General features: G+C 33.7%; 1 protein-coding gene across 1 annotated transcript; it reads left to right on the top strand.

Moving 5' to 3' along the window:
• The first annotated feature begins 204 nt into the window (after positions 1 to 204).
• On the top strand, positions 205 to 3,752 carry LOC134261675 (fibroleukin-like). Its single transcript, XM_062744094.1, has 5 exons — positions 205 to 231; positions 379 to 475; positions 991 to 1,155; positions 3,365 to 3,445; positions 3,505 to 3,752. Exons 1-5 carry the CDS (start codon positions 205 to 207, stop codon positions 3,750 to 3,752), a joined length of 618 nt encoding a protein of 205 aa, XP_062600078.1.
• The last annotated feature ends 10,286 nt before the right edge of the window (positions 3,753 to 14,038 follow it).

The following is a 14,038-nucleotide window of genomic DNA, read 5'->3' as shown; positions in this document are numbered from 1 at the left end:
AATCTCACACGTATCCTATTAATACCTGTATTTGCATCTCACACGTGTCCTATTAATACCTGTATGCAGAAAAACGATTCAAGAATTTTTTCAGCTATTCCCTTAGATTGTAAGGATCTTTATGAAGATGGCAATACAAGTTCTGGTGTGTATAACATTTACCCTGATTGTACCATTACCAGTTCTGTCCAGGCGTTCTGCGATATGACGACAATGGGCGGGGGATGGACGGTGTGTAGTTCATTTCAGATTTAGAAGCACATAAGATTACTCACATTCAGTATTCTTGTTGTTTAAAAGACTGTAGAATTCATCAACATTGTTCCTACAATTGTTCAAAACAGTGAATTGTATTGCTATATCTGTTTATTTTTAAAGGCAATTCAAAAACGAGTTACCGGACCCCTCAGTTTTGACAGGTACTGGACGGAATATAAATATGGTTTCGGTTTACCAGAACAAGATGTCTGGGTTGGTAAGTGTACATACTTTCAAATAGGGACTCTCATTCACTTCAAAATAGACAACATTTCTTCATTGTTACAGATAAATGAATGGGAGCGTATCAAAGATATTATCTTTAAACTTGGTAATATGTTTTTACAATTCTCTGTGATCGTGTCCGTTATTTCTCGATCATGACAAGGAGCACACGGCTGATGTGACCAGTAAACAGGGGATGCTCACTTCTTCATGGCATCTGATCCCCTCTGATGTTTGAGAAGTCAGTGCTTGCTCTTATTTTGTATTGTTTAAGGACTTTGATATTGAAAACTGTTCGTTATCTCAATATTCTTCATTGAAATCTTAAATTAGAAGGACAGGGAAAGGATAAAATCGCTCGAGGGTCTTTGAAAGACACCATATTCAACATCAATATTTACAGCTTAAAATAATTTGATTTCTTTTTCATAAATGAATATTTGTATCTAAAATAATTTTTCTCTTGTAATGAACTTTACACTTGATTTAAAATATATCTTAATACAGGAAATGACTTTATCCATCTGTTAACTAAAGACAACTCATCCCTGTATGTGTCCATCACTCTCCTGAATGGTACAACGCTCTATGAAATGTACGACCGATTCTCTGTGTCCGACGAAGCAGGGAAATATCAACTCTTTCTTGCAGGACCTGCCACGGGGACTTTAGGTAAGTGTATGCAACTTAATTTCTAAAAAAAAAAATCATGTATCTTTAAATTGAAATATTAAGTTGTTGTATATAAAGTTAAAATACAATTTTTTACTCTAATATTGTATAACGTTTTAATAAATCGTTTAGAAATTTCACGATATCATTTGTACATGTATGTACAATTCACAATTTCCAAAGACATTTTATCAGTTATTGCTAGGTAGTTGATTTTTTTTTTCTAAAAACACAGACGATCATGCTGTAAAATCAAATGTATTGGTAACTAGCATACGCAGTAGCTATCTTGGTCCGCCATTGTTGTTCGGGCTGTTTTCTTGAGAATTTTTCATGATTAACATTTTTAGCTTCGAGGGAATAAGAAGTTTTCAGAGAGTTATCGATATCACAAAATGTTCATGATAGCTTGATGTAAAAAAAATGATTTGGAACCTTTACACTTTAACATTACCTAATTTATATTTTATTCCTTCTCCCAGCATCCTCAAAATATCAAGGGTTTGTGATTTCAACATTTGTGTGGAGTTCGAGAAATCACAAACCCTTTGACATTGTAAGGCTGTCTTCCCCCTTAGTCACGCATTTAAACGCATATAGCATTAATATATTCTTATTTTTTAACGCAAACTCGCGTCTGTACCATATCCCAGCAATAACACTTCTTTCAAAGAACAGCGAATCCTCAATTTAATGCCAATTTCTCTTTTTTAAACTTGTTAAATTTTCAAATTAAAAGGTTATCATTTTATTAAATATATTTCGTAGTGTTGGCAAATCGGGCGATTTTTAGTAATCGGGTACTCACTCAATCTTCCGATCGAGTACCCAGTTACTCGGATAATTTGATAATATTCATATCTATCATTTATTGTTTTTTTTTATTCTTAACTTATCCTTAGTGATAAAACACAGATATATTGTGAGTGAATGAACTTTATTTATAAACTTAAAGATACACTCACAAGCAAAATCTTGAAAGAATTATGATATAGTAAGCAAACAATTAATTTCATCGTAAGAAAACTAAATATTTAATTAATGTTTCACGCTATTTTTTAATGACGGTTCATCATCTTTTACTTTGCGATCCCCGATATATATATATCACGATCAAGGAGAATAATTATTTGGAAATTTTAAGTCACAAGCCCACAAGATAACTCCAATTCAAATGCTTTATCGCTTTTTTGTAAATATGTTATGTAATATCCTCTTTGTACTATTTTATACAGTTTATGAGAATAAAGTCTTGTCTTGTCTAACTTACATTTTACAGGTATCGAATCAGATGTCCTCTTGAAATACTTCCAAGCCATACATGTATGTCTTGTTGATTTATTTAATGAGGTAATTAAAACTCGGGTATAAAAAATTGTATAACCTGATGGCAATCAAAGCTATCAATTAACTGTGAAAAGTAATCAAAAGAAATCGATCGTTTAAGTGACACATTAGATCATAAAGTCTAAGTGTAAAGAAAACTTGAGAAATGTTTATGTATACGCTTATTAACAAATTAACATTTCATTTTTTTTGTTATCTACTATATAAGATGCATTTTTATCCGAGTAACCGAATAACCGAGTAATCGAATAGAAGTTTTACTAACCGATACCAGCATCGTTCAACGTTTAACCAGTTAACCGGGTACTCGTTGCCAACACTTAATTATTACGTCATAAGTATTAACACTAAGTTTTAGAAAAACTTGTACCGAGCTATGAAGTGTTTGCGGTAAAAAGGAAACGATATATTTCCAATGTGAAACTAAGCGTACTTTATGTTGCATCACATTTCATTAAACTGTAAAGACTTAAATGAAAATCAATAATTGAAAACAGTACATCATTTCTTAGCTTGTTATAATTCTGAATGATTTCCTGCGAATCACATTTTATACACTTTGGGGGTGCATTCTGTACTGGATCCTTTTTTCACTTTTCATTTTCCAGTGACCCTTTTAAAAAATCATTTTTTTTTTATTAGTCAAACTTTAAAGTGTAACAAACAAAGTTTATTGATATATTACAAAAGAATCTAAATGAATTACAATATGTATTGTTGTATTGTATTATTAAGTAGATATTATCGCCTTTCCCAGCACCTAAAGTCGTCTATCTTAGAAGTACCTCAGTATTATTATTAACAATTAGATTGAAGATATATAAATCCATTATTTCTGTGATTCTTTTTTTTTATTTTACAGGAGACGCTATGTTAGACACAGATTACCCCGATCACTTTGATCTGTCTGTGATGTCATTCTCCACCCCAGACTGGGACGATGGCAGATTGACTGCAGATGACTGTTGTGTCTATTTATATTGTTATAGTATTGTATTTCAGGAGACAGCATGATAAGCTATGATCTGTCTGGGATGTTCTTCTCCACCCGGACAGAGATAACGACGGGTCCCCTGGTAACTGTGCTGCTCACAGTTACATTAGGGGAGGGTGGTGGTTTAACTGGTGTCATTGGGCCTTCCTTAACGGTCAATGGTCCCAAGGAGGAATTATGGGAAAACCCATGGTATCCCACAGTACCGAATGGGACGTCGGTGAAGGGAACCACCATGATGATAAAGCGACAATAGGTAAAACTCATTAAATCATAATAGCAAGTTGTTTTTTTGTATTACTGTGAAAATTTCAGTTATAATTTTTTTTATATAGAAAAAAATATGCATTATACATGTATCTGTGAAGTATTAATTTGATTTTTTTTAACAGATGAAAGCTCATCCATGGATTATGCAAACCCTCAAGAGACTATTTTAAATTATTTTTTAAAAAATATTAAACATCAAGTAACAAACATGTAAACAAAGATGTTTTCGGTAAAGGAAGGGTTGTTGAACTGTTCTATAAAGCAATACTGAAAGCATTCAGTAAAAGATGTACTTTATATGTGTTGTAATAAATTTGAAATAAGAAATATTTCGTTGTTATTTACAAACACTGGTAAATGAAGATGTCCGGACGAAGAATTAGGATGAATATTACTTTATTGTTAAGCCTCTTATAGTGGAACCTGTTTAATCCGACACAAGTGCAGAACGCTTTACTGTGGTTTCTGCCATTTAATTTCATTTCTAATTTCTACTTATGTCAATGATCTTTATACGCTGCAATATTACACCTTTTTTTATTCCGAAACATACATTTGTAATCTCCTTCCCCGTGCATGTCGGATAAGACAGGTTTCATTGTAATAAAGATGTTAAGAAGTTTATAAAAAAAACAGAGGTATATTTGATGGTCATGTTTTGTAGTACACTACATCTAAGATTATACTTCTCTCTAAAAACATAACCTCATCTTTTTCCACCCATGCAGTATTTTAAATGGATGAACATTTATTATCCTTTAATCTACTTAAAACCGCTTAAATTGAAATTATTATTTTTAATATCATAGAGAAAATAAGCTAAATAGTTGAAGTGAGACGTACTAAATATTTCTTTCCACAAATCTCATTATACCATAAATAAATTTAGATTGCTTGAATTTTAGGTGTGGCAAGTAACGAAATGATTCTAGATTATTAGCTTAAATAAAAAAAAATATTTTTTTGAAGATCAATATTTTTATTGCTTCAGATAATCATTTAAAAATCAGATGTTTCTGCTCTTGAATTCAGAAAATACGTCATCGTAGACCGTAGATCAATACTGTTATTTTTATTGTTTTATTTTTATTTCAAAACACCATAACACACGTTGGGGGTCAAAAGGTTACAATGTGTAAGTATTGTTATATGCGAGAATCAAAATTTAAAATTGTTATTTATGTTGTGAGGTGTGTTGTATTTGTATTGTTTCATCATGTCTATTATTAGTAACATTAAGTTTCTTGAACATTCCAGAGTGGTCAACATGTTCGGTCATTGTTTCTAGAACATTCCTGAACTTTGTGTATGTCCAGAACTTTCCAGTAATATCATGTACTTACAACTTCTAGAATATTCTAGATTTATAATACTGTATAAATACCCTGTCAATTCGATGCATAGAGATATTGTCATATAAGCATCATTGAGGTATTACTGGGATATATTTTCACTGGGACATTGTGTGCAGCAACGGACACTCTGATGTATGTATTCTTAGATTCTTGCTAAGTTTGTACTTTATGTTTCATATACTTATTATATATTACTGTAAATAAATTATTGTTAAGTTTAAATTGTGTTATTGATCTTTGCTGGCATTTCGGGTAATTCTGACCCATAACAGAATTGGGGGCTCGTCCGGGATAAAGAATTTCTTGCACTTTTGCAGTTTATTGTCAAAATTTTGTTAATTGAACCATTACATTTGATTATAAGCCAGCAGAAATCAACATGGTATTTTCGGTCACAGACTTTCTTAATTCGCCAAGTGTTCAGGTTTTTGATACATTAAAAAAGGATGACTTGATCGCGTTAGGTTTGCATCTTGGGTTAGAGGTTAAATCTTCACAGAGAAAGCAAGACATTAGAATAAAGATTGCAAACAAACTAGTTGAAGAAAACATCTTTGGAAAAAATGATCTTCCAGATTATACACTTAAATCAGAATCTTATAATATGTCAGAATTTCAGTATCAAGTAGAGTTGGAAAAAATGAGATTTGAAGAACGAGAGCGTGAACGGAAATTTGAATTAGACAAATTAGAAAGAGAAAGAGAAGAGCGAGAAAGAGAAAGACAAGAGCGAGAAAGAGAGCGTGAAATGAACTTTGAATTAGAGAAATTAAAATTACAGAACCAACTAGGACCGTCAGTTGTCAAAACTGAATTTGACGCAGCAAAAAATATCAGATTAGTTCCAAAATTTCAAGAAAAATCTGTAGATAAATATTTTCCCCAATTCGAAAAAGTCGCAGAGAATCTTAAATGGCCACGAAATGTTTGGTCAACGATGTTACAAAGTGTACTGGTTGGAAAAGCGGCTGAGGTATACTCTGCACTAGGGGTAGTTGAGAGTTCAGACTATGAGAAGGTCAAATCAGCAATATTAAAAGCCTATGAATTAGTACCTGAAGCGTATAGACAAAAGTTCAGAAAGTATAGAAAGTTTGATAATCAAACATTTGTTGAATTTTCACGAGAGAAAGAAGATTTATTCGATCATTGGTTTAGATCTAAGAAACTTGATAAAACTTTTGATAATTTGCGCCAAGTCATCCTGGTAGAAGAGTTTAAGGAATGTGTTTCTCAAGATTTGAAAACACATTTAGAAGATAAGAATGTGAAAACTCTTGAAGAGGCAGCAGTCATATCTGATACTTATGCTCTGTCTCATAAAAAGAATTTTGTATCAAGAACTCAGACTAGCAGTAATTCTACCAATTCAGACACATATAAAAAGAGTGGTTCAGGGTCTCAGTCTTTCACAAGTTCCCAGTCTCCATCCCAAGGTGGTTCTAAGTCCGGTCCAGGACGTTTTGAAGGATCTTCTGGAATAGGGTCGCTTCCTACTTGTAGTTATTGTAAGAAAAAGGGTCATCTGATCAGTGAATGCTTTAAACTTAAGAGAAAAAATGATTTTGATAAAACTCAACCACATGCTTGTGCGGCAGTTAGAGGTGATAGAGAAGCCTTAGTTTCGATTTGTTCTGACACTCCTGATGTCCAGGGTTCACAGTCCAGTGCTATTGATTCTATGGAGGATTATAAGCCCTTTATGTCTCAGGGATTTGTTTCACTCGGTGACTCTAGCGAAATAAAACCTGTCCAGATTTTGAGAGATACTGGTGCTGCACAGACATTATTGTTAGAGGGCGTGCTTCCTTTGTCTGAGCAGACTTCTACTGGTGGGTCAGTTTTATTACAGGGTGTGGAGCTAGGCGTCATTGATGTTCCCTTGCATAGAATTAGTTTGAAGTCAGATTTAGTTACTGGACCAGTTATCGTAGGTGTTCGACCTACTCTTCCCGTTCCAGGCATTTCTTTGTTGCTAGGCAACGATTTAGCTGGTGGAAAAGTTGTGCCAGATCCTATAGTTTGTGAGAAAATCACTCCAGATGTCATGTGCGACGATGAAGATGATGACATTTATCCAGCCTGTGCTGTTACTAGAGCGATGGCCAGAAGACGAGAAATGGAGGCAGACCATACTCAAGCCTTTGACGAGACGAATTCCTCTGTTGATATTGATTTGAATGACACTCTCTTATCTGACCTTAATGACACTCAAACAAACATGGAACCACACAATATCAAGAAGTCGGTGACGAAGGAACCTTTATCAAAATTTAGTGGTAATGAAGATAAGTCAAATCTACCAGAAAGCCAAGGCAAGGACATCCTCAGCCGAGAACGTTTACTCTCTGAACAATATAAAGACCCAGATATCATTCAACTTAGTAAGAGGGCACTTCCACCAGAAGAGGCTACTAAAGTTGGAGAATGCTTCTATATGAAAGATGGCATCCTTATGCGAAAATGGCGACCACCTGACGCTTCCCCAGATGAAGTGTTGCGTGTTGTTCACCAGATAGTGGTCCCAGCTGCTTATCGTCGAGATGTCATGAGTTTAGCTCACGATACACCTATGGCTGGTCATTTAGGTATCAATAAGACTTATAATAGGATTTTGAGTCATTTTTATTGGCCTAAACTAAGGAAGGATGTTTCTGAGTTTTGTAAGTCGTGTCATGTCTGTCAGATGGTAGGTAAACCGAATCAGAAGATACCATCCGCCCCTCTCCAACCAATTCCAGCTTTTGAAGAACCGTTTAGTCGAGTGTTGGTGGATTGTGTAGGACCTTTGCCTAGGACCACATCTGGGAACCAGTATTTACTTACCATTATGTGTACATCCACTCGATTCCCCGAAGCCATACCTCTTAGGAATATAAAGGCAAAGAGCATAGTTAAGGCCCTAACCAAGTTCTTCAGTTTTGTAGGAGCACCAAAGGCAATTCAGTCGGATCAAGGCTCAAATTTTATGTCGGGGTTGTTCCAGCAAGTCATGCATGAGTTGGGTATAAGGCAGTATAAATCAACTGCTTATCATCCTGAGTCCCAGGGAGCGCTAGAACGTTTTCATCAAACCCTAAAAACAATGCTAAAGACCTATTGTTACCAGTATGAAAAAGACTGGGATGAAGGGGTTCATCTTGTACTATTTGCTGCACGAGAGGCAGTCCAGGAGTCTCTTGGGTTTAGTCCTTTTGAATTGGTGTTTGGTCATACGGTTAGGGGTCCTTTGAAATTGTTGAAGGAAAAGTGGCTGACTGAGACTAGTGATCTTAATCTTTTAGATTATGTGTCTGATTTCAAAGAAAAACTTTACAATGCTTGTAAATTAGCACAAGAAAATTTGAAGAGTTCTCAGATGAAAATGAAAATGTGGTATGACAAAGATGCCAGAAATAGGGTGTTTAAGCCAGGTGATAAGGTTCTTGTATTTTTACCTATTCCTGGTCATCCTTTACAGGCCAGATTTTATGGCCCTTATGAAATTGAAAGCAAGATCAGTGATGTTAACTATGTAGTTAAGACACCAGGTCGACGTAAAGAGAAACGGGTTTGTCACATTAACATGTTAAAAGAGTATTTTGAAAGGTGTGACCGAAATTCTGTAAAACCAGTTTCCACTTTAGCCAATGCTAAGACTGTTCAAAATTGTATTGAAAGTGATACGAGTGTAGAAATGAATGAGAAAGATTGTAATCAGAGTGTTCGTTTGCAAAACTCAGAAGTTTTGGCTAATTTGGATGCCAAACTTGGACATTTGAACATTCACCAAAAAGAACAAGTTAAAAACTTGATGAATGAGTATCATCAAATCTTTTCGGATGTTCCAAAGAAAACTAATGCAGCTTGTCATGATGTTATAGTTGGCGACGCCCTGCCTATCAAACAACATCCGTACCGTCTCAATCCAATAAAATTGCAGTACCTAAGAAGGGAAGTGCAGTATATGTTGGACAATGACATTGTTGAAGCTAGTAAAAGTAATTGGAGCTCACCATGTATTCTTGTACCAAAACAGGACGGTACCTACCGATTATGTACAGACTTTAGAAAGGTGAATTCTGTTACCAAAACTGATTCATATCCAATACCTAGAATCGATGACTGTATTGACAATATTGGAAACGCGAAATTTGTCAGTAAATTTGACCTGTTGAAAGGATACTGGCAAGTGCCGTTAACAGAAAGAGCAAAAGAAATATCTGCTTTTGCTACACCAGATGGACTTTATCAGTATAAAGTAATGCCTTTTGGCATGAAAAACGCACCGGCTACATTCCAAAGGATGATTCATTCCCTTCTTCAAGACCTTGAGGGATGCGAGGCCTACATTGATGATGTCATCATATACAGTGACACATGGGACGAACATCTTCAAATCATGCGTGCTTTATTTTGACATTTTAGCTAAAGCAAACTTAACTGTGAATCTTGAGAAGAGCGAATTTTGTCATGCTTATGTAGAGTATTTAGGTCATAAAGTAGGTCAAGGTTATGTTACACCCATAATGGCTAAAGTGGAAGCTATTGCAAAGTTCCCGATTCCTACAAACAAGAAAGAATTAATGAGGTTTTTGGGCATGGCTGGGTGTTACAGAAAATTTTGTCCAAATTTTTCCTCAGTAGTTAGTCCACTTACAAATCTTTTACAAAAGAGGGTTAACTTTGAATGGACAAAGGACTGTGAAAAATCCTTTCATAAAATCAAATCTGTCCTTATGAGCAACCCAGTTCTGTCAACTCCAGATTTTTCTAAGCAATTTAAGCTTACTGTTGACGCTAGTGATGTTGGAATCGGGGCAGCTTTGTTTTCAAGAACATAGTGATAAGGTAGATAGAGTTGTTTCTTATTTTTCAAAGAAACTTACAAAGTGTCAACAAAAGTATTCCACCATTGAAAAGGAATGCCTTGCTTTGTTGTTAGCCTTACAGCATTTTGATGTTTATTTGAATGTTACTTTGCATCCAATTCTTGTATATATGGATCACAACCCCCTGACATTTTTGCATGAATTCTAAACAAGAATCAAAGACTGACTAGATGGAGTTTGTTGTTACAAGAATACAACATAACAATTAAGCATATCAAAGGCAAAGACAATGTTATTGCAGATGCCTTGTCAAGAGTATCGTAAACATACTAGATTTTGTATTAATGTACATATGTTTTACAATTTAAGTTTTTCATTGACATTCAAACTTTTTAAGGGAGGAGGTGTTGTGAGGTGTGTTGTATTTGTATTGTTTCATCATGTCTATTATTAGTAACATTAAGTTTCTTGAACATTCCAGAGTGGTCAACATGTTCGGTCATTGTTTCTAGAACATTCCTGAACTTTGTGTATGTCCAGAACTTTCCAGTAATATCATGTACTTACAACTTCTAGAATATTCTAGATTTATAATACTGTATAAATACCCTGTCAATTCGATGCATAGAGATATTGTCATATAAGCATCATTGAGGTATTACTGGGATATATTTTCACTGGGACATTGTGTGCAGCAACGGACACTCTGATGTATGTATTCTTAGATTCTTGCTAAGTTTGTACTTTATGTTTCATATACTTATTATATATTACTGTAAATAAATTATTGTTAAGTTTAAATTGTGTTATTGATCTTTGCTGGCATTTCGGGTAATTATGACCCATAACATTTACATGAGAGATAATTCAAGTATTTCTAAGTAATAATGATTCATAACAAAAGACAAGGACAAAGATATAAAAATATAAGCACTGATTCATTGTTTTCTGAAAGATATTATCTTATATCTGCAATTGTCTTTGCAAATAAAACTTAGCTAGCTAACATTAATCAATATGTTTCAATTCCTTTGCATCTTTTAAAAGAATGATTCAATGCTTAAATAATGACACAGCTAAAAATCGATATGTGTATTAAGACAATTCAAGTTATCTTATACGATGTGTAGACTATGGTTTATATATATCCAAAAAAGTTATAGACTACAACTTGGAATTTGTAGTTAAATAAATATGAAAAAGGTTTAAGGAGCTAATGATAAAAATTCAGAATGTGTTTGTGCTCCTAACAAAAGTCCTATTTACGCTATGTTTGTGAAACATAATACTCTCGTAATGCAGCTTATGTTGAATGTTGTCGGTCAAAAGAAAATTATTTTTGATACCAAAAGAAAAGTTCCTTTACCATGTTTACAATGAGTCCACCTTCGAAAAATGATAGCTATAAAAGCAGCAACAGTTCAATAATTATGACCAAAATAGATATTTTCAAAGTAGGTCAAACTGGACAAGGTCAAGGAGTCAATATAAATGATGCCCAAAGGAATTTCGCAAAGAATACACAGGTGAAATATAAAAGAGTCACAGAATCAGCCATTCAAAAGTTCTGACCGAAGATTTCAAAAGAAGGTAAAGTTTGGGGTCCAAGTAAATCAAAAAAAAATTATTTGGTATTCAAGAGAAGCTCTTACCAAAAGAAATAAGCCGGTAAAATAGTAATTTCCTAGCACTAACGATTTAAAAGATACGGCCAAAGTTAACTTTTTGAAAAGTAGGTCAAATCCATAAGTTCAAGATTAAAGGTCATTTCAGCTGGTATTCAGTAGAATGTTTTGTCAATAAATGAGCATGAGGTATATGATATCCCTTGTACGAAAGCCCAGAAGGCTCATTCGAGATTCGAGTTTCAAAGTACGAGATTCGAAATTCGAGATTCGAAATTCGAGTTTCGAGATTCAATATCCAAACTAACCAATCAGAAGCGAGTTTCAAAGTACGAGATTCGAAATTCGAGATTCGAAATTCGAGATTCGAAATTCAAGATCCAAACTAGCCAATCAAAAGTGGGTTTAACATTTGATTACTCCCCTTATAATGTTTTTACTATGAAGAAATCGTTTAAAATAATTATAACAAATGGGTCATTTAATTATATTACAATACAAGAAAGTGTGTGATATATTTTAGAAGGAAATTTTAATAATTTTTGGATTTTTGATCAGAAAGATATACTTCAATCTATATTATAGCTTCTTAAATATTAAAAAGATTACTTATATCATGAGTATATATATATATTTGTATTGTCTTCTAAACTTAATTTTTATGTATTTCCCCGCATAAGAAAACCAAATGTACTTGTGGACAGGGCATCCCCCCCCTCTCGATATTCAACCCCAGGGCGTATTGGACTTTTTTCACATCATATATGTAATACACTTATTCATCGTGTGTTCAATGCCAAAAAAATCGTAAAAACCCAGAATAATCGCTCAACACAAAAAATACCCCACTATAAATTACAAGGGAGAAAATATGCCACAAGCACTCCAGTTTGTTTACGTTGTACGCCCGCTGCTATTTCTAGGTATAAAACCATGCATTTATTTTAACTTAAAATGTTGATTAAAATTAACTATCTCTACATATATTTCTGTCTTAGTCCATGCTATCGGATTGACTCTGCATCTCGTAATAATCCCACATTTTCTCCTTAAATGACACCTCTCTTGTATAGTGGGGTGGGGTAATGTATAGTGTTTTTTTTTTGGTTAAACGATTATTCTGGGGGTTTTACGCTCGTGATGTTTTCGTATTGTACACATTAATAAGTGTAATAAATATAATTTGTTAAAAAAAAATGTCCAGTAAGCCCTGGTATTGAATATCGCGGGGGGGAGGGGTCCTGTCCACAAGTACCTGTGGTTTTCTCTTATGCGCGGAAATACAAAAAAAAAATAAGTGTAGAAGATAATACAAAAGTATATATACTCCTGATACATGAAATCTATTTAATATTTAAGAAGCTATAATATAAATTGAAGTATATCTTTGCTGCAAAAATCCAATAATTATTTAATTTCCCTTCTAATATATATAAAACACTCTTTTTTGCATTGTAATTTAATCAAATGACCCATTGGTTATAATTATTTTAAACAATTTTGTTTGATATAAAAAACATAATAAAGGGGAGGTAATCAAATGTTGAATCCGCTTTTGATTGGTTAGTTTGGATCTTGAATCTCGAAACTCGTATTTCGAATCTTCGAATTTCAAATCTGCGTATTTTGAATCTCGAATCTCGAATGAGCCCTTTCTGGGCTTTGTTACCTTTGGCTTAACTGTTCAATAGCTATGGACTAAGATTAAAATTTTGAAAATTTCGTAAAGTTAGTCAAACTTGAGACCAAAGTCAAAATGTCTAAAAAAAAAATACTTGTACCCAAGGAAAAAGTTCTTAAACATGGAATACATGGGTGAAATACGACAGCCACAGCTGATTTGACCCAGGCTCAAATTTGAAAATGAAGGTCAAATATCAAAAGAAAATATTTCAACCCAGGGAAAGGTCTTTTTATATTATATAGACCTGTGAAATATGAAAACCATAGCTGAAACTAATCAAACGTTATAGTCAGCTAACAGTTAACTTACAAATACATCAGAAAAAATCACAAACAAACTGACAGACGGACCGACCGTCAGAACAAAATATATCTGCCCCGGATTCTTGGATGTGAGAAAGTCAATGAATTATATATCGTCTGCCTCCTGGGAAATTTTAAAAGGAAATAGATATGCAAATTAAAAATGCACAGAGATTAAAACAGGTTTTCAAAAATAGAATATTAGTTTCCTTTTTTATTGAAAATCATTTTTACTGTCCAAAGTAAAGGAACACGTGTGTCAAGTTCATTGATTTTTCATAGCAACTAACCGACGTACTGATTTTTTACAATACGAGCGGGTATCAAAACTAACATCATAAACTTAAAACCGCCTTAGGAATATAAATGAATAAAACAAAAAATATGTAGTGTCATCTTTTCTATCTATAGATAATCCAAAAATCATGTTTAAATAAATTAGTAATCTTTTTCACTTTTAATGACGGTATGTCCAGGGGGCGCAACCTCGATCAT

This window comes from Saccostrea cucullata, unplaced genomic scaffold, assembly GCF_032062105.1.
Source record: "Saccostrea cucullata isolate Sc308-1 unplaced genomic scaffold, CSIRO_AGI_Scuc_v1 ctg18458, whole genome shotgun sequence".
NCBI lineage: Eukaryota > Metazoa > Mollusca > Bivalvia > Ostreida > Ostreidae > Saccostrea > Saccostrea cuccullata.
The sequence above is the reverse complement of the archived record's forward strand: the minus strand, read 5'-3'. Positions and strand labels throughout refer to the sequence as shown.